This window comes from Macaca mulatta, chromosome 14, assembly GCF_049350105.2.
Source record: "Macaca mulatta isolate MMU2019108-1 chromosome 14, T2T-MMU8v2.0, whole genome shotgun sequence".
Classification (NCBI taxonomy): Eukaryota; Metazoa; Chordata; class Mammalia; order Primates; family Cercopithecidae; genus Macaca; species Macaca mulatta.
In genome coordinates, this window is record NC_133419.1 from 69,561,430 (window position 1) to 69,583,250 (window position 21,821).

A 21,821-nucleotide genomic window follows, 5' to 3' on the forward strand; every position below is an offset into this window, starting at 1 on the left:
ATTTATGGCCTTCTCTACATTAATTATTCTAGTTATCAATTCTTCCACTCTGTTTTCACGATTTTTAGTTTCTTTGCACCGGGCACATAATTCCTCCTTTAGCTCTGAGAAGTTTGATGGACTGAAGCCTGCTTCTCTCATCTCGTCAAAGTCATTGTCCGTCCAGCTTTGATCCATTGCTGGCGATGACCTGCGTTCTTTTGCAGGGGGAGATGCACTCTTATTTTTTGAATTTCCAGCTTTTCTGCCCTGCTTTTTCCCCCTCTTTGTGGTTTTATCTGCCTCTGGTCTTTGATGATGGTGACGTACTGATGGGCTTTTGTTGTGGGTGTCCTTCTTGTTTTTTAATTTTCCTTCTAACAGTCAGGACCCTCAGCTGTAGGTCTGTTGGGGATTGCTTGAGGTCCACTCCAGACCCTGTTTGCCTGGGTATCAGTAGCAGAGGCTGCAGAAGATAGAATATTGCTGAACAGTGAGTGTACCTGTCTGATTTTTTCATTGGAAGCTTCCTCTCAGCGGTGTACTCCACCGTGTGAGGTGTAGGGTGTCGGTCTGCCCCTAGTGGGGGATGTCTCCCAGTTAGGCTACTCAGGGGTCAGGGACCCACTTGAGCAGGCAGTCTGTCCATTCTCAGATCTCAACCTCCATGTTGGGAGATCCACTGCTTTCTTCAAAGCTGTCAGACAGGGTCATTTGCATCTGCTGAGGTTTCTGCTGCTGCTGCTGTTGTTGTTGTTGTTGTTGTTTAGCTGAGCCCTGTCCCCAGAGGTAGAGTCTACAGAGACAGGCAGGCCTCCTTGAGCTGCTGTGAGCTCCACCCAGTTGGAGTTTCCCAGAGGCTTGGTTTACCTACTTAAGCCTCAGTAATGGCAGGCGCCCCTCCCGCAGCCTCAGTGCTGCCTTGCAGTTAGATCACACACTGCTGTGCTAGCAATGAGGGAGGCTCCGTGGGCATGGGATCCTCCCGGCCAGGTGTGGGATATAATCTCCTGGTGTTCCCGTTTGCTAAGACCCTTGGTAAAGCACAGTATTGGGGTGGGAGTTACCCGATTTTCCAGGTGTTGTGTGTCTCAGTTCCACTGGCTAGGAAAAGAGATTCCCTTCCCCCTTGTGCTTCCCAGGTGAGGCAATGCCTCGCCCTGCTTCAGCTCTCGCTGGTCGGGCTGCAGCAGCTGACCAGCACCAATTGTCTGGCACTCCCTAGTGAGATGAACCCAGTAACTCAGTTGAAAATGCAGAAATCACCTGTCTTCTGTGTCGCTCGCACTGGGAGCTGGAGACTGGAGCTGTTCCTATTTGGCCACCTTGCTCCGCCCCACTAAAACAAATTTCAAAGTCCTTTTTCTATAAACACTAAGGCATTTTTTGGTGGCCTTCTGTCTTTTCATGTTACACAAATGATTTGTGCAACATGAAAAATCTCAGATTTGTGCAACATGGAAGACACATTAGAAATCTGTGTAACGTAATTGTTTCAAACAACCTCAAAATTATAATGATGAGAAATTATATTTATAAAAGAAAACTCAAATTCAGGAAGCTTGTTTATTTAGATCATTAATTTCTATCATTAATGACTTCTGCAGAGAAAAGAACTCTGTTGATATTATAGCCGATAGTCAATGAATATTGCTTTTGTTTTAAAACAATTAGTTTTAGTTTTATATTCAAGTTATTTTATAAAATTTTATTTAGTTTTCCTTATTTTTGAATATGAATGAATCTATTATATACCTAGGATACTTTTCTCTGAAAATTTCTCCTGAAAATTACCTTGATAACCCCTTCCCGGATCTGCTTGGTCTTCACTCCATAAACAACAAGATTCAGAATGGTTGGAAACATCACATAGAGATTGGCAATAATTATGTGGACGTGGTGGGGAATGTTTTTCCCCCAAAATGGTGAGTAAAAATGGTGAATAAAGCTGGAACATATGTGATAATAATAGCACATATATGGGAGGTACAGGTACTGAAGGCCTTACGACGAGCGTCTGCTGATGACAAACTCACCACGGCCTGCAAGATCATGGTTTAAGACACAGCAATGCAAACCATGTCAAAGCCCCCAATCAGAAGGGCTGCAAAAAGGCCATAGACAGCGTTGACCTTGAAATTGCTGCAGGATACCTTGGCCACAGACGTGTGGTCACAGTAGGTGTGGGGGATGAAGTTCCCCCAGCAATAGGGCAGGCACTTGGTGAGGAAAGTGAATGGGATGATGAGCATCACACTCCTCAAGAAGGTAGCAAGACCAGCCTTGGTGATGACAGGCTTGGTAAGGATAGTGGCATAGCGTAAGGGATAGCAGATGACCACATAGTGGTCCAGGTCCATGAGCATGGTTACCCCAGATTCCATCCCTGTCAAAATATGGACAAAAAACATCTGGGACAGGTAGGCATTAAAGTCAATCTCCTTAAGGCTCAACCAGAATATGCACAGAATATTAGGTACCATGGTGGTGCACCAGGTGGCATCAGTGAAGGAGAGCAGGGCCAGGAAGTAGTACATGGGCCAGTGCAGGACCTCCTTATGGCTGATGGGGCAGATGAGCCCACAGTTCCCCACGACAGCAATGATGTGCATAAAGCAGAATGGCAGGGAGATCCAGATGTGTGTGACTTCCAGCCCAGGAATGCCATTCAAGATAAAGAATCCTGGGATCAGACTGCAGCTGTTGACCCCAGACATGATGGCTGACAGGAGGAGAGCATTTTATACTCTTTAGCAGTCATTGTTTTCTGCCTAGGAGAGGTAGAGGTAGAGTTAGATACGAGATTAGAGGTACTGGTTTGGACAAAGTGAACATCAAGTACCATGTACATTCACCTTACATTGATAACCAGAAATTCTTTCTTCCAACTATAGCAAGATAGACTTTGAACTACAGTGTCCAAAGTCACTAAGCAGTACAGTCTTACCACTACTCAATGTGCCATTGAAAACTTTGATAAACTATCCTCACTTACCACACTTCTCCCCAGCACAACTCTTATACTCTACTACATTCTAATAACAAAATGTGAGCTAGGCTGTAACTGTCTTCCTCCTTCAATAAGTCCATTTCTATTCGGTGCTCTCAGAATCTTCCCATGCTAATTGTACCTGAGTCTTGTCACTGAAAACACATAGGTATAATTACAGATTCACCCTAATCTGACAAGTTCTTATCAACAGCTTAACTTTCCATTTTTAACAATATCTCAAATATTAGCACTTTTTCCCTACCTTGATAACAAAAAAATGCTTATATCCTATATATAAGATGTCAATAATGTCCCACATAACTTACTCAAGATAATACATAGTAGATAATAAAATATATGTGAATGAATGAATATATGAGTTAAGAATTTGGTATGTCTGATACTCAGACTATCTGATGTCAAAATCATGTTTTTCTATACCATGGAATTTGAAAGGAAGTTCTTGACAAGAAACAGGAAGATATTTACACTTCTAAATCATTAACAAGTTTTATATAACTTTAGTAATGATTTTACTAAAGATCTAAATTCAATTAGGTATAAAATTTGGCTTCTCTATCTTTTCACAAGTTCCCTATCCATTCTTAATACTAAATTTACACTCAAAAAGCCCTTGAAGTTCTGGTATTACTGACTGTTTGTACTGCTTTAATTTAGTATTTTTTTTTTTAATAACTGAAAGGAAGTCAATTAAAAAATAGCACCACATCTTTGGATTGCGATTGTTGTTTCTTGATGGGGCACTAGAAAGAATTGAATAGTATTTGAAGGAACTTATAGCTTTAGGGGTATTTGAAGAAAGTTGAAGGCTCCTAACGATTAATTTTTTTTTTTTTTTTTTACTCAGAATAAAACCTCAATCCTTAAGTTCTGTAGTAGATCCCATGGAGCAAAGCCAATGCCAAATATTCATCACTATCTAGCAGAAATAGATACATATTTGCAGTGTGGTGGCATGGATTACATGGCTGTGAATCCACAAGGCTTAGAGTTCTGTGACCGAAAACATTCTATAAATCACTGTAGTTGTCATGTCCACTGGCTAGAGTTCATGGAAATTTCCAATGATGGAGGAAAATATAAAGCAACCGCATGTTTCAGAGGCTCATGATCTCTGAATACTACCTGATTGGATCTCATATAAACAATCCCTTCTTATAAGGAAGTTCTCACAGTACCTCTCCAGAAATGTCACTGTATCAAGAAACCATCATTTTATGTTCTTAGACAAGACAAACTAAAATTTCTAGTGTCTACCTCTTTTATGTGTACACCACATTGAAATGAATGGGATGAAAAGAAAATAAGACTAAGTCCAGTGGAAGCCACACAGAAAGAAAAAGAGCCATTACCTCTTAGGAAGTAAAAGGGAAAGTAAAATACATTGCCCCTTACTGCTATATTACTGTTTTAAAACTCTTTCAATATATCAGGCTGTTGCATTCTTTGCCAACAATGTCTTTACACTTTCCTAAAATAGGGATTTATGAAAATTGACCAATCTCACCTCAGTGCCAGGCACAATCAAATCTCTATGCATGGCTGATAATCTTTAGGAGTTGTTTAAAATCTAGAATGACGTCTTCTTACATAAATTTTTTAGTTTCCCTGGGGAATTTCTAGTAAGATGTCCCAGGCTGATTCAGTCTCCACAATTAGGTGTCTCCATGGGTTCTGTTTAGAAGACAGTGAACTTTGGGCCTGCTGGTAATAGATGCATATTTAGCAGCTTTTGAGTAGAAAAAGAAACAACACCAAAAAGACACTAATGTTTTTTCCCAAGTGGGAAATACGGTCACCAATTCTGGTCATGAAAAACATCATTTTTTAAAACTTTTTTTCCTTTTACAATAAGAGAAGTATATCTTTAATATAGAAAATTTGGAAACTATAGAAAATATAATAAGGAGATGAAAATCACTTGTAATTCTAAAACAGAGGAATAAGCACTCTAAGAAGTTTTCTGTACTTAATTCTTCATTTTATAATTATTATGTGTAATATTCTGAGATTTCATAAAAGTAAATTGCAGATGATATGGAGTTGTATACATTGTTTCTATCTCCAACTAGTATTATTTTGTGCACATTTCATCATGACATTGTATATGCTTTGAATTTAAAAGTTTAATAGCTAGACCTTCTTTCCATTCAATAGCTTCTTTCCACCAAATTTAATCATGTGTTTTATTACTCTTGAATATTTGTTTCCAAATTTTTCTATCAAAAACAATTCCTCAATGAATATCTTAATCCACTGTGTATGCATTTCTGATTTTTCTTCTCTACAGATAGATAGAAATGGTGTTGAAGTTTATGGGCTCAAAAGGCATGCACAATTTTGATTATGTTGATAAATGTTAGAAAAATCATTTCAAAAATTTTTGGTGATGTTCGTTTCCATGCAAAGTGACTGAACCATCCCTCCATGAATACTATTATATACCCTCTTTTCCAAGCTGCACTAGTGCAAACACTGTCTCACTTGTATTTTAAATTGAATTAAAAGTAACTTTACTAGTAGTAATTATGACATTTTTTTCAAGTGTTCTTGATCAACTTTTTTTTGTATATTTATTAGTCATCCACCTCCTTGTCCATCTTCATTGGAGGTGTTAGTGTTTACTTATTGAATGATAAGCACTTTCAAAATGAAAATTATCAACCCATTCTCTGTTGTATTTGCAAACATTTTTTCAAGGTAGTATTGGTTTTAAATTTTATGTGATAGTGGCAAGTAATTGTATATTTTGACCTTTCTTCCTTTTTACTAAAAAACCCCACAAAACACAATTTTTCTGTACTTAAACTCTTTTGTGTGAAATGATATGAGGTAGAAAATAGTCATACCATTCCCATAAACTCACATTTCACCTTAATCCACTTCTGAAGTAAATGCTATTAAAACCTCAAGTCTGATGTATGTATTTCCAGAAGTTTCTTTTATAAGTATTTAAAAAATTAATGTATTATTTTTGTTGTTTTGTTTAGCTTTCAGCGTTAACAATATTACATACAGATGTATAAAGATACCTGAGACTCCTTGGAAAAAGAAACTTTCATTTAAATAAAAAATTTAGCTGTGTTTAAAAAACAGAATACACAATTATTTTGACAAAATATAAATTAATGCAGCTATTACAAAAATACATATATGAGTTTCAGTGTAAACTCTTCCCTGTTAGATCTAAACATGTAGAAAAATGAGAATTGGTATGAAACATTGGTTAGACTTAGATCAGGAGGTCAGGTGCAATGGCTCCCACCTGTAATCCCAGAACTCTGGGTCCCCAGGAGTTTGAGACCTGCCTTGGCAATATGGGGAAACCCATCTCCACTAAAAATATAAAGATTACCTGTGCGTGGTAGTGCAAGCCTGTAGTCCCTGCTACTCGGGAGGCTGAGATGGGAGGGTCACTTGAGCCTGGGAGGCAGAAGTTGCAGTGAGCTGAGATAGCTCTACTGCACTGCAACCTAAGTGACAGAGTGAGACTGTGTCTCTCAAAAAAAAGAAAAAAAAATTTCGATCAGGCTTCCTAAATTGGAGACCATACATGGCCTCCAGACTGTTTATCTGCATCAAGACCTCCTATGCAGTTCTTTAAAAAGAAAGTCCATAGGCGCCCTATAATTTATCACTTTGCTCATAAATATTTGTATTATGTTTGGTTTAGTTATTGACATGGCTGATTCATTCTCTTTCCAATTTTTGTAATGTAGTAAAATATACATAACAAAGCTTGCCATCTTAATCATGTTCAGGTATATACAGTTCAGTGGCATTAAATACATTCATCATGTTTTGCAGCCATCACCACTATCCATCTCCAGAACTCTTTTCATCCTGTCAGACTGAAACTCTACACCCATTAAACAGTAACTCCCCATTTCCCCTTCCACTAGTCTCTGGCAACCACCATTCTTTCTACTGTCTAATGATTTTGACCTCTCTAGGTACTTTATATAAATGGAATCATATGATATTTGCCTTTTTGTGACAGGCGTATTTTATTTAGCATAATGTCCTCAAGTTTCATCTATATGGTAGCAGATGTCAGAATACTCTTCCTTTTTAAGTCTGAGTAACATTCTATTATATATACAGGTATATACACACATACATATATACACATATATAATGTATATATACACACACATATATACACATATATATACACACACATACACATACGTACTACATTTTGCTTATCCATTATTCATTCATCCATTGATGGGCAATTAGATTGTTCTTATACCTTGGTTATTGTGAATAATGCTGCAACGAATGCGTGACTGCAGACATTTCTTCAACATACTGATTTCAGTTCTCTTGGGGATCTCACGCAATAGTGAGATTGCTGAATAAAATGCTATTTCTAGTTTTAATTTTTTGAGGAACTACCATACTGTTTTCCATAGCAGCTGTAGCATTTTACATTTTCACCAAAAGTGCACAAGGGTCCAATTTCTCCACATTCTCACTGATACTTATTATTTTCTGTTTATTTTTATAGCAGCCATCTTAATTGGTGTAAGGTGGTATTTTATTGTAGTTTTAATTTGCAGTTCCCTAATGATTACTTATGTCCAGTATTTTTTATGTGTTTATTATCCATTTGTATATCTTCTTTGGAGAAATGTCTATGCTAATACTTTGCCCATTTCTGAATTAAGCTGTTTGTTGTTGTTGTTGTTGAGGTTTAGGAGCTCTATATAATATCAGATAATTTACAAATATTTTCTTCTAGTCTGTGGGTTGCCTTTATACTTTGTTTATAGAACCCTTTGATGAACAATTTAAAAACAAATTTCATAAAGTCTAATTTATCTGTTTTTTTCTTTTGTTTCCTGTTCCTGTGCCTTTAGTGTCATTTTCAAGAAATCATTACCAAATCCAATGTCATAAAATTTTTCCTGTTTTCTTCCAAGAGTTTCATAATTTTAGGTTTTATTTTTAGGTCTATGATCCATTTTGAGTTAACATTTGGACATGCTGTTATGTAAGAGTCCAACTTTATTCCTGTACATGAAGATACCAGTTTTCTCAGCACTATTTATTGCAAAGAATGTCCTTTCAGCATTGAATGATATTGACACTCTTGTCAAAGTCACTTTACCACATATGTGAGGGTTCATCTCTAGGCTCTCTATTCTACTTCATTGGTCTGCAGATCTGACTTTGTGCTAGTGACACACTGTTTTGGTTGACTGTCACTTTGTCATAAGTTTTGAAATCAGAAATGTGAGTCCTGCAGCTTTTTTCTTTGTTGTCAAGATTGCTTTGGCTATGTAGGGTCCCTTGAGGTTTTATATGAATTGTAGAACGGATTTTTATATTTCTGCAAAATTAATTATTGGGATTTTGATTGGGATTTTACTAAATCTGTAGATTACTTTGGGTTGCACTGAAATCCTAACAATACTGTTGTCCACCCCTTGAACATAGCATGTATTTCCATTTATTTATGTCTTCTTTAATTTCTTTCTGCAATATTTTACAGTTTTAATTATAAAAGTCTCTTACTTTTTTGGTACATTAATAACAAACGATCTGAAAGGAAATTAGAAAAACAATTTAATTTACAATGGAATTAAAAATAATAAAATATAATTTTATTATTTATTTTGTATTTTCTTATGTATTTTGTTATTTTATGTGCTATTGTGAATTGAGTTGTTTTTCTAAATTTCTTTTCAGATTATTGTTATGTAAAAAAGGCAACTGATTTTTGCATTCTGACTTTGTATCTTGTTGCCTTGCTCATTTAATAGTTTTAACAAGTTTTGTGGATTTTTTAGGGTTTTCTGCATAGTAGATCATTTCATTGATGAACAAAGATACTTCTACTTCTTCTTTTCCAGTCGAGAGGCCTTTTATTTCTAGTCCTTGCCTAATTGCTCTGACTAGGACTGTCAGTGCTATGTTGAATAGAAGTGGTGAAAGAGGATACCCATGTCTTGTCTGATCTCAGAGGAAACGCTTTCAACTTTTCACCACTGAGTATGATTTTAGCTGTGGGTTTCTGATATATGGCCTTTGTGTTAAGGTACACTTCTTTAATTTCTAACTTGATGAAAGTTTTCATCATGAAAGGAGGTTGAATTTTGTCAAATACTTTTTCCACATTTATTGAAATGATCATATATTTTTGTCATTCATTCTGTTAATGAGGTGTGTTGCATTTATTGATTTGTGTACATTGAAACATCCTTGTTTTCTAGTGATAAACCCCAAGTGATCATAGTGAATCATCTTTTTACTGAGTTGTTGATTCGGTTCACTAGAATTTGTTGATGATTTTTGCATCTGTTTAGCAGGATATTGGCCTACAGTTTTCTGTTTTGGTGTCCTTGTCTGGCGTTGATGTCAGTGTAATGCTGGCTTAGTAAAATGAGTTTGGATGTATTCCTGTCTCTTTCACTTTTTGGAAGAATTTGAAAATAATTGGTATTAATTCCCCTTTAAATGTTCGGTATAATTCAGCAGTCAAGCCTCCACATCTTGGATTTTTTTTTTTTTTTTGATGACAGATTTTTTATTACTGATTTGTTTTACTTATCTGTGGTCTGTTTAGATATTCTATTTCTTTATGATTTAGTATTTGTAAGTTGTAAGTGTAGTTCAGGTCCAATGTTTCCTTATTGACTTTCTGTAAGATGTAAGTGCCAAGGATTTTATCCATTTATTGTAAGTTATCCAATTTGTGGGCATATAATTGTTTATAGTAGTCATCTCTTATGACCCTTTGGATTTCTTGGATTCAGTGGTAATGCCTCTTTTTTCATTTCGAATTTTATTTCATTTGAATCTTACTTGTTTTTTATAGTTTCTATTTCATTTATTTCTGATCTGATCTTTATCATTACCTACCTTGTAATTACATGGGTTCAGCTTTTTCTTCTTTTTCTAGTTCCTTGAAACATAAAATTAGATTATTTATTTGAGATCTTTATTATTTTTTGATGTAGGTGTTTCTTGCTATGAACTTCTCTTGTAGAACTGCTTTCATAGCATCTCATAAGATTTGCTTTGTTGTGCTTCCATCTCCATTAGTATCAAGATATTATTTAGTTTCCCCTTTTATTTATTTTTTGATCCATTGGTTTTGCAGGAGTGTAATTTTCACATATTTGTAAATTTTTCTTTTTTTAATTTATTTATTATTATTATACTTTAAGTTGTAGGGTACATGTGCATAACGTGCAGGTTTGTTACATATGTATACTTGTGCCATGTTCCTGTGCTGCACCCATCAACTCGTCATTTACATCAGGTATAACTCCCAATGCAATCCCTACTCCCTCCCCCCTCCCCATGATAGGCCCCGGTGTGTGATGTTCCCCTTCCTGAGTCCAAGTGATCTCATTGTTCAGTTCCCACCTATGAGTGAGAACATGCGGTGTTTGGTTTTGTGTTCTTGTGATAGTTTGCTAAGAATGATGGTTTCCAGCTGCATCCATGTCCCTACAAAGGACACAAACTCATCCTTTTTGATGGCTGCATAGTATTCCATGGTGTACATGTGCCACATTTTCTTAATCCAATCTGTCACTGATGGACATTTGGGTTGATTCCAAGTCTTTGCTATTGTGAATAGTGCTGCAATAAACATACGTGTGCATGTGTCTTTATAGCAGCATAATTTATACTCCTTTGGGTATATACCCAGTAATGGGATGGCTGGGTCATATGGTACATCTAGTTCTAGATCCTTGAGGAATCGCCATACTGTTTTCCATAATGGTTGAACTAGTTTACAATCCCACCAACAGTGTAAAAGTGTTCCTATTTCTCCACATCCTCTCCAGCACCTGTTGTTTCCTGACTTTTTAATGATCGCCATTCTAACTGGTGTGAGATGGTATCTCATTGTGGTTTTGATTTGCATTTCTCTGATGGCCAGTGATGATGAGCATTTTTTCAAACTTCCTCTTATTACTGGTTCCTAGCTTTATATCATTGTGATAGAAAAATATATTTGATATGATTTCAGTCTTTAAATTTTTATTTAAAATTTAAGTTTTTTAAGACTTGTTTTCCAGCCTAAAACATAATTGATTTCGTCTGAAGTATAGTTCAAGCCCAATGTTTCCTTATTGATTATCTATATGGGTGATCTGTTCTTTGTTGAAAATGCGGTGTTGACATCCCCTACTATTATTTTATTGCAGTCTATCTATACCTTCAGCCCTATTAATATTTCTTTATATTTTTAGGTGCTGTGATATTACAGACATATATATTTACAGTGGTTAATGTGCTTGATTAATTGGCCTCTGTATCAATATATAATTACCTTTACACTATTTTAAATTTTTGTTTTTCCTCTTTTTTTCTTTTTTTTTTTTTTTTTTTTTTTTTTTTTTTTTTTTTTGAGATGGAGTCTCACTCTGTCACCCAGGCTGGAAGGCTGGAGTGCAGTGGCACGATCTCGACTCACTTGCAAGCTTCGCCTCCTGGGTTCACGCCATTCTCCTGCCTCAGCCTCTCGAGTAGCTGGGACTATAGGCGCCTGCCACCATGCCCGGCTAATTTTTTGTATTTTTTAGTAGAGACGGGGTTTCACCATGTTAGCTAGGATGGTCTAGATCTCCTGACCTCGTGATCCGCCCACCTTGGCCTCCCAAAGTGCTGGGATTACAGGCATGAGCCACCATGCCCAGCCTTCCTCATTTCTTCTAAAAGAAAAAAACAGGATATATGTGCAGAATGTACAGGTTTGTCGCATAGATATATGTGTGCCATGGTGGTTTGCTGCAACTATTGACCCATCCTTTAAGTTCCCTCGCCTCAACCCCCAACTCCCAACAGGCCTTGGTGTGTGATGTTTGCCTCTCTGTGCCCATGTGCTCTCATTGTTCAATTCCCACTTATGAGTGAGAACATGCAGTGTTTGGTTTTCTGTTCCTGCCTTTACAGTTTTTGATTTAAATGCTATTTTAGCAGCTATACTTATAGCTACTTCTGAACTCTTTTGCCTTATATTTGCCCAAAATATCTTTTTCCATTCCTTTGCTTTCAACCTGTGTGTGTGTGTCTTTAGAGGTAAAGTGATGCCCTCACAGGCAGCAAATAGTTGGGTCTTGTATTTTTAATTCATTCAGCAAATCTAAGTCTTGTGATTGAAGAATTTAATCATTTTGCTTTCAAGGTAATTGTTGATAAGTAAGGACTTACTACAGTCATTTTGTTGTTTTCTTGTTGTTTTTTACATTCTTTCTTCCCTTCTCTTGCTGTCTTCTTTTGTGATAGATAATTTTCTCTAATGGTATGCTTTGGTTCTTTACTCTTTTATTTTGTGTAACTACTACTTGCTTTGTGGTTACTTCAAGTTTTACATAAAACATTCTATATTTATAAAAGGCTATTTTAGGCTGATAACAACTTCAATTGCATAAAGTAGTTCCATACTTCTACTCAACTCTTCCTGATATTTTATGTTTCTGATGTCACATTTACATCTTTTTATATTGTATATCCCTTAACAAACTATTGTAGCTGTTTATTATTTAAATTAATTTTGTCTTTTAACATTCATATTAGTGATATAGGTGATTTACATACCACCATTACAGTATGAGATATTCAGAGTTTCACTATGTACTTACTTTTGCCAGTGACTTTTATACTTTCATATGTTTTCATGTTACTAATCAGCATCCTGTTTTTTCAGTTTAGCATTTCTTGAAAAGCAGGTCCAGTGGTAATACACTCTCTTAGCTTTTGAATTCCATTTTTATATTAAGTCTTACATATCAGAAGAATAAGACAGGTGGCCAAAGTTTAAATTATATTTATAGTGGGGCAGAGCAAGATGGCTGAATAGGAACAGCTCCAGTCTCCAACTCCCAGCGCGAGCGACACAGAAGACCGGTGATTTCTGCATTTTCAACTGAGGTACTGGGTTCATCTCACTGGGGAGTGCCGGACGATCAGTGCTGGTCAGCTGCTGCAGCCCGACCAGCAAGAGCTGAAGCAGGTCGAGGCATTGCCTCACCTGGGAAGCACAAGGGGGAAGGGAATCCCTTTTCCTAGCCAGGGGAACTGAGACACACAACACCTGAAAACTCGGGAAACTCACACCGCAATACTGCACTTTAAGCAAACAGGCACACCAGGAGATCATATCCCACACCTGGCCGGGAGGGTCCCACACCCACGGAGCCTCCCTCATTGCTAGCACAGCAGTCTGCGATCTCGCGCCAAGGCAGCAGCGAGGCTGGGGGAGGGGCGCCTGCCATTGCTGAGGCTTAAGTAGGTAAACAAAGCTGCTGGGAAGCTCGAACAGGGTGGAGCTCACAGCAGCTCAAGGAAACCTGCCTGTCTCTGTAGACTCCACCTCTGGGGACAGGGCACAGTAAACAATAACAAATGCAACAGAAACCTCTGCAGACACAAGCGACTCTGTCTGACAGCTTTGAAGAGAGCGGTGGATCTCCCAACACGGAGGTTGAGATCTGAGAAGGGACAGACTCCCTGCTCAAGTGGGTCCCTGACCCCTGAGTAGCCTAACTGGGAGACATCCCCCACTAGGGGCAGTCTGACACCCCACACCTCACAGGGTGGAGTACACCCCTGAGTGGGAGCTTCCAAAGCAAGAATCAGACAGGTACACTCGCTGTTCAGAAATATTCTATCTTCTGCAGCCTCTGCTGCTGATACCCAGGCAAACAGGGTCTGGAGTGGATCACAAGCAATCTCCAACAGACGTACAGCTGAGGGTCCTGACTGTTAGAAGGAAAACTATCAAACAGGAAGGACACCTACACCAAAACCCCATCAGTACATCACCATCATCAAAGACCAGAGGCAGATAAAACCACAAAGATGGGGAAAAAGCAGGGCAGAAAAGCTGGAAATTCAAAAAATAAGAGCGCATCTCCCCTGGCAAAGGAGCGCATCTCATCGCCAGCAACAGATCAAAGCTGGACGGAAAATGACTTTGACAAGATGAGAGAAGAAGGCTTCAGTCCATCAAATTTCTCAGAGCTAAAGGAGGAATTACGTACCCAGCGCAAAGAAACTAAAAATCTTGAAAAAAAAGTGGAAGAATTGATGGCTAGAGTAATTAATGCAGAGAAGGTCCTAAACGAAATGAAAGAGATGAAAACCATGACACGAGAAATACGTGACAAATGCACAAGCTTCAGTAACCGACTCGATCAACTGGAGGAAAGAGTGTCAGCGATTGAGGATCAAATGAATGAAATGAAGCGAGAAGAGAAACCAAAAGAAAAAAGAAGAAAAAGAAATGAACAAAGCCTGCAAGAAGTATGGGATTATGTAAAAAGACCAAATCTACGTCTGATTGGGGTGCCTGAAAGTGAGGGGGAAAATGGAACCAAGTTGGAAAACACTCTTCAGGATATCATCCAGGAGAACTTCCCCAACCTAGTAGGGCAGGCCAACATTCAAATCCAGGAAATACAGAGAACGCCACAAAGATACTCCTCGAGAAGAGCAACTCCAAGACACATAATTGCCACATTCACCAAAGTTGAAATGAAGGAAAAAATCTTAAGGGCAGCCAGAGGGAAAGGTCGGGTTACCCACAAAGGGAAGCCCATCAGACTAACAGCAGATCTCTCGGCAGAAACTCTCCAAGCCAGAAGAGAGTGGGGGCAATATTCAGCATTCTTTTTTTTTTTTTTTTTTTTTTTTGAGATGGAGTCTCGCTCTGTCGCCGGGGCTGGAGCGCAGTGGCCGGATCTCAGCTCACTGCAAGCTCCGCCTCCCGGGTTTACGCCATTCTCCTGCCTCAGCCTCCTGTGTAGCTGGGACTACAGGCGCCCGCCACCTCGCCCGGCTAGTTTTTTGTATTTTCTTAGTAGAGACGGGGTTTCACCGTATTCGCCAGGATGGTCTCGATCTCCTGAACTCGTGATCCGCCCGTCTCGGCCTCCCAAAGTGCTGGGTTTACAGGCTTGAGCCACCGCGCCCAGCCAGCATTCTTAAAGATAAGAATTTTCAACCCAGAATTTCATATCCAGCCAAACTAAGTTTCATAAGTGAAGGAGAAATAAAATCCTTCACAGATAAGCAAATGCTTAGAGATTTTGTCACCACTAGGCCTGCCTTACAAGAGACCCTGAAGGAAGCACTAAACATGGAAAGGAACAACCGGTACCAGCCATTGCAAAAACATGCCAAAATGTAAAGACCATCGAGGCTAGGAAGAAACTGCATCAACTAACGAGCAAAATAACCAGTTAATATCATAATGGCAGGATCAAGTTCACACATAACAATATTAACCTTAAATGTAAATGGACTAAATGCTCCAATTAAAAGACACAGACTGGCAAACTGGATAAAGAGTCAAGACCCATTAGTCTGCTGTATTCAGGAGACCCATCTCACATGCAGAGACACACATAGGCTCAAAATAAAGGGATGGAGGAAGATTTACCAAGCAAATGGAGAAAAAAAAAAGTGGGGGTTGCAATACTAGTCTCTGATAAAACAGACTTTAAACCATCAAAGATCAAAAGAGACAAAGAAGGCCATTACATAATGGTAAAAGGATCAATTCAACAGGAAGAGCTAACTATCCTAAATATATATGCACCCAATACAGGAGCACCCAGATTCATCAAGCAAGTCCTTAGAGACTTACAAAGAGACTTAGACTCCCATATAATAATAATGGGAGACTTCAACACTCCACTGTCAACATTTCATAGATCAATGAGACAGAAAGTTAACAAGGATATCCAGGAATTGAACTCATCTCTGCAGCAAGCAGACCTAATAGACATCTATAGAACTCTCCACCAAAATCAACAGAATATACATTCTTCTCAGCACCACATCGTACTTACTCCAAAATTGACCACGTAATTGGAAGTAAAGCACTCCTCAGCAAATGTACAAGAACAGAAATTATAACAAACTGTCTCTCAGACCACAGTGCAATCAAACTAGAACTCAGGACTAAGAAACTCAATCCAAACCACTCAACTACATGGAAACTGAACAACCTGCTCCTGAATGACTACTGGGTACATAACAAAATGAAGGCAGAAATAAAGATGTTCTTTGAAACCAATGAGAACAAAGATACAACATACCAGAATCTGTGGGACACATTTAAAGCAGTGTGTAGAGGGAAATTTATAGCACTAAATGCCCACAAGAGAAAGCAGGAAAGATCTAAAATTGACACTCTAACATCACAATGAAAAGAACTAGAGAAGCAAGAGCAAACACATTCAAAAGCTAGCAGAAGGCAAGAAATAACTAAGATCAGAGCTGAACTGAAGGAGATAGAGACACAAAAAACCCTCCAAAAAATCAATGAATCCAGGAGTTGGTTTTTTGAGAAGATCAACAAAATTGACAGACCACTAGCAAGACTAATAAAGAAGAAAAGAGAGAAGAATCAAATCGACGCAATTAAAAATGATAAGGGGATATCACCACCGACCCCACAGAAATACAAACTACCATCAGAGAATACTATAAACACCTCTACGCAAATAAACTGGAAAATCTAGAAGAAATGGATAATTTCCTGGACACCTACACTCTTCCAAGACTAAACCAGGAAGAAGTTGAATCCCTGAATAGACCAATAGTAGGCTCTGAAATTGAGGCAACAATTAATAGCCTACCAACCAAAAAAAGTCCAGGACCAGATGGATTCACAGCTGAATTCTACCAGAGGTACAAGGAGGAGTTGGTACCATTCCTTCTGAAACTATTCCAATCAATAGAAAAAGAGGGAATCCTCCCTAACTCATTTTATGAGGCCAACATCATCCTGATACCAAAGCCTGGCAGAGACACGACAAAAAAAGAGAATTTTAGACCAATATCCCTGATGAACATCGATGCAAAAATCCTCAATAAAATACTGGCAAACCGGATTCAGCAACACATCAAAAAGCTTATCCACCAGGATCAAGTGGGCTTCATCCCTGGGATGCAAGGCTGGTTCAACATTCACAAATCAATAAACATAATCCAGCATATAAACAGAACCAAAGACAAGAACCACATGATTATCTCAATAGATGCAGAAAAGGTTTTTGACAAAATTCAACAGCCCTTCATGCTAAAAACGCTCAATAAATTCGGTATTGATGGAACGTACCTCAAAATCATAAGAGCTATTTATGACAAACCCACAGCCAATATCATACTGAATGGGCAAAAACTGGAAAAATTCCCTTTGAAAACTGGCACAAGACAGGGATGCCCTCTCTCACCACTCCTATTCAACCTAGTGTTGGAAGTTCTGGCTAGGGAAATTAGGCAAGAGAAAGAAATCAAGGGTATTCAGTTAGGAAAAGAAGAAGTCAAATTGTCCCTGTTTGCAGATGACATGATTATATATTTAGAAAACCCCATTGTCTCAGCCCAAAATCTCCTTAAGCTGACAAGCAACTTCAGCAAAGTCTCAGGATACAAAATTAATGTGCAAAAATCACAAGCATTCTAATACACCAGTAACAGACAAACAGAGAGCCAAATCAGGAATGAACTTCCATTCACAATTGCTTCCAAGAGAATAAAATACCTAGGAATCCAACTTACAAGGGATGTAAAGGACCTCTTCAAGGAGAACTACAAACCACTGCTCAGTGAAATAAAAGAGGACACAAACAAATGGAAGAACATACCATGCTCATGGATAGGAAGAATCAATATCGTGAAAATGGCCATACTGCCCAAGGTAATTTATAGATTCAAAGCCATCCCCATCAAGCTACCAATGAGTTTCTTCACAGAATTGGAAAAAACTGCTTTAAAGTTCATATGGAACCAAAAAAGAGCCCACATCTCTAAGACAATCCTAAGTCAAAAGAACAAAGCTGGAGGCATCACGCTACCTGACTTCAAACTATATTACAAGACTACAGTAACCAAAACAGCATGGTACTGGTACCAAAACAGAGATATAGACCAATGGAACAGAACAGAGTCCTCAGAAATAATACCACACATCTACAGCCATCTGATCTTTGACAAACCTGAGAGAAACAAGAAATGGGGAAAGGATTCCCTATTTAATAAATGGTGCTGGGAAAATTGGCTAGCCATAAGTAGAAAGCTGAAACTGGATCCTTTCCTTACTCCTTACACGAAAATTAATTCAAGATGGATTAGAGACTTAAATGTTAGACGTAATACCATAAAAGTCCTAGAGGAAAACCTAGGTAGTACCATTCAGGACATAGGCATGGGCAAAGATTTCATGTCTAAAACACCAAAAGCAACGGCAGCAAAAGCCAAAATTGACAAATGGGACCTAATTAAACTAAAGAGCTTCTGCACAACAAAAGAAACTACCATCAGAGTGAACAGGCAACCTACAGAATGGGAGATAATTTTTGCAATCTACTCATCTGACAAAGGGCTAATATCCAGAACCTACAAAGAACTCAAACAAATTTACAAGAAAAAAACAAACAACCCCATCAAAAAGTGGGCAAAGGATATGAACAGACATTTCTCAAAAGAAGACATTCATACAGCCAACAGACACATGAAAAAATGCTCATCATCACTGGCCATCAGAGAAATGCAAATCAAAACCACAATGAGATACCATCTCACACCAGTTAGAATGGCGATCATTAAAAAGTCAGGAAACAACAGGTGCTGGAGAGGATGTGGAGAAATAGGAACACTTTTACACTGTTGGTGGGATTGTAAACTAGTTCAACCATTATGGAAAACAGTATGGCAATTCCTCAAGGATCTAGAACTAGATGTACCATATGACCCAGCCATCCCATTACTGGGTATATACCCAAAGGAGTATAAATTATGCTGCTATAAAGACACATGCACACGTATGTTTATTGCGGCACTATTCACAATAGCAAAGACTTGGAATCAACCCAAATGTCCATCAGTGACAGATTGGATTAAGAAAATGTGGCACATGTACACCATGGAATACTATGCAGCCATCAAAAAGGATGAGTTTGTGTCCTTTGTAGGGACATGGATGCAGCTGGAAACCATCATTCTTAGCAAACTATCACAAGAACACAAAACCAAACACCGCATGTTCTCACTCATAGGTGGGAACTGAACAATGAGATCACTTGGACTCGGGAAGGGGAACATCACACACCGGGGCCTATCATGGGGATGGGGGAGGGGGGAGGGATTGCATTGGCAGTTATACCTGATGTAAATGACGAGTTGATGGGTGCAGCACAGGAACATGGCACAAGTATACATATGTAACAAACCTGCACGTTATGCACATGTACCCTACAACTTAAAGTATAATAATAATAAATAAATAAATAAATAAATAAATAATAATGTGAAGTCCCATTAACTGTGAAAAAAATAAATAAATAAAATAAATTATATTTATATATCATTTATTATAAATATTTTAATATATTCTATGTGGTTAGCCACTTTTGCCAATAGTTATTACGAAAATTATTTTCTCAACTTTCTGTATCACATTAAAAAAATTGTTATCTCCAATTGGAAAGCTTTTATCCTTCATCTTCTTAAACCTTTTCATTATCTCTCTTGTTCATACCATAAACCCAAAAATGACTCTATGAAGTTACCTGACATCATAGGCATAGGACTCTAGGTTTAGTATGAAGCAAAACAACAACAACAAAATAACAAAAACGTAATGCATTAGGTTTAAAAAAAAAATTGTGTACTATAAACTTGGATAGAACTGGCCCCTGATTCGAGCCCACTTAATCTTGTTTTCAGTCCCTTCATGTGTGGCACATTCATTTCTCAAGACCTCCATGCTGGCCATTTCCTCTTCCTTAAACAGTACCTCCCATTCCCCTTCCACATTGTTAACACCAGTTTATATTTCAGTATCACCTTGAGCATTTGTTTCTTCTGGAAGTCTTTTCTGATATTTGTCATTTGTGACATTACATCTCATTATACTTATAATACATTCCTTTGTGCTTTTGCTTCATTTGACTTTTCCCCTACCTTATTTGTTTATCTTTCCATCATAATTCCATTTTAAAATGTTTCGGGAATTTTTAGGGCCTGTTAATACAACCTTATACTTTCCTCCTCAGTTCAGAGCTGAGACACACAGGATCAAGGAAGTTGACACAGAATGTCAACAATTTTATGATATACATCTGGGAAAATGAGGCTTTAGATTTTTCAGTCAAAATGGCCTTGCCTCTGATTTAGACTGGCTTGCTCATCCAATACCTAGCACAGACACATACAAATCTCTTTTGGAAAGGTCGGCCACTGAGTTTGCTAATGTGGACAGACCAGAATGCAGCCTATTCAGACAGGGAGATTGACTTCTGTGAAGCATCAAGGCTCAGCATGTAACTCACCCATAACTCACTGATAGCTGATGCTTCTCCTACTCAGAGGAATGAGTTACACAAGAAGAATGTTAGTCTAAATGAAGTCCCTATAGTTGAAGTAATAGGAAATGTAGAATAATTAATTATACCCTTTTCCCAAATTTCTCTTCCTTTCCTTAAACTTACTGCTATTTGTTCTTTCTCATAATACAATATCTTCTTGTACTAAATTCAGATTGTGGTAGCCTCTCCAGAATGGGTAAATAACGAAATGAAGGCAGAAATAAAGATGTTCTTTGAAACCAATGAGAACAAAGACACGATGTACCAGAATCTCTGGGGCACGTTTAAATTTCTAGTCTTTAATTAGCCCAGCGAATAGTTAAACTATCCTTGGGCAATGGTATTCATTTTTCAGCTTTTTTATAGGACTGCTTTGAAAATAGCTTTAATTTTTTTTTTTTTTTTGAAAGACGATGTAAGATACAATAATTTTGTCTGAGTTTCTCTTCAAGGATTTAGCCTGCTAACTTCCTGGTCTTTTGCTCTCAAACTCAACTTTCCTGTTCCTCCTTTCCCCTAGTTACTGTAAAATAGCCTACCCGCTTCCTGTCAGTTCTAATCAATAACTCACATCCATTCCCTTAGTTACCTGCATTCATTGTTCCCCTGAAACTGCATGTCTCACATGCCTCACCACTGTACCTCACGTCCCCCTTCCCTTCCATATTTAGAAAGATATTTGCAAGTAGGCAATCAGGTCGGCTCAGATTGTACGGTCTGACCCCAGTCCATGGGGGAGTGACACAGAAGCAGAAACTTCTTTTATCAGAGATAAAAGCTCACTACTCTCCTTTGTTTGCTGTGCTCTTGCAGTCTTGATTGACTTGAGTGGTACCCTTCTGCAGAAATAAATTGGCTTGCTAAGATAACTTTTGCCTGAGTGCTGGTTTCACTTTGAGGCACTGAGCATGTATTCCTAGAGCATTTCTACATCCAATAATTCTGGGGGCTCGTCCAGGATCCCCATTCTCCTTCAGAAAGGGGTCTTCCATCCACCCTACCCAGGGGAGATGCATTCTATTGCCCCGTTGCAGTGGTCTCAAGGAGGGGAGATGGAGACCCACTCATTGGGATGAATAAACCCAGGCTCTCAGCAATGTGGGGAGGGGAGGCTTGCAATACCACGGTGACCAGGTAAACTCTGTGCACAGACCGAGGTAGGAAATGTCACAGGGGCGACAAAGTACTTCCTTGGTGGTCAGGGACCAGGGGTCTGGGCATTCTGGAGTTTGAAAGTGAGTGAAAGGTAACAAATACTACTGCTGTGCAGAATGAATGAGTCCAATCTGCAGTTCCATGGTCACCTAACATGGGCGGCCCTTCAGGGGTCCCGTCAGGGGTTTATACTGACTCGCCATCACTGCTAAGAGGAACCTGAAACACTCCTGCGAGGAAAGCGACCAGAGTGGACAAAGTGAAAAAAGAGTGCAAAGAGCCTCCAGCAGGTGGAGCTAAAGAATAGGTGAATTGAGCCTCAGTAAAGC

At 38.4% G+C, this 21,821-nt stretch overlaps 1 protein-coding gene across 1 annotated transcript; it reads right to left on the reverse strand.

The window, feature by feature from the left end:
* Nucleotides 1-2,036: 2,036 nt before the first annotated feature.
* Nucleotides 2,037-2,696, reverse strand: LOC114672146 (olfactory receptor 52N2-like). The gene has a single exon (XM_028832910.2). The coding sequence runs from the start codon at nucleotides 2,694-2,696 to the stop codon at nucleotides 2,037-2,039; it is 660 nt and encodes a 219-aa protein (XP_028688743.2).
* Nucleotides 2,697-21,821: the final 19,125 nt, after the last annotated feature.

Excerpts from the sequence above, each read along its gene's own strand:
- LOC114672146 (XM_028832910.2), bottom strand. The coding sequence starts at position 2,696 with ATGTCTGGGGTCAACAGCTGCAGTCTGATCCCAGGATTCTTTATCTTG.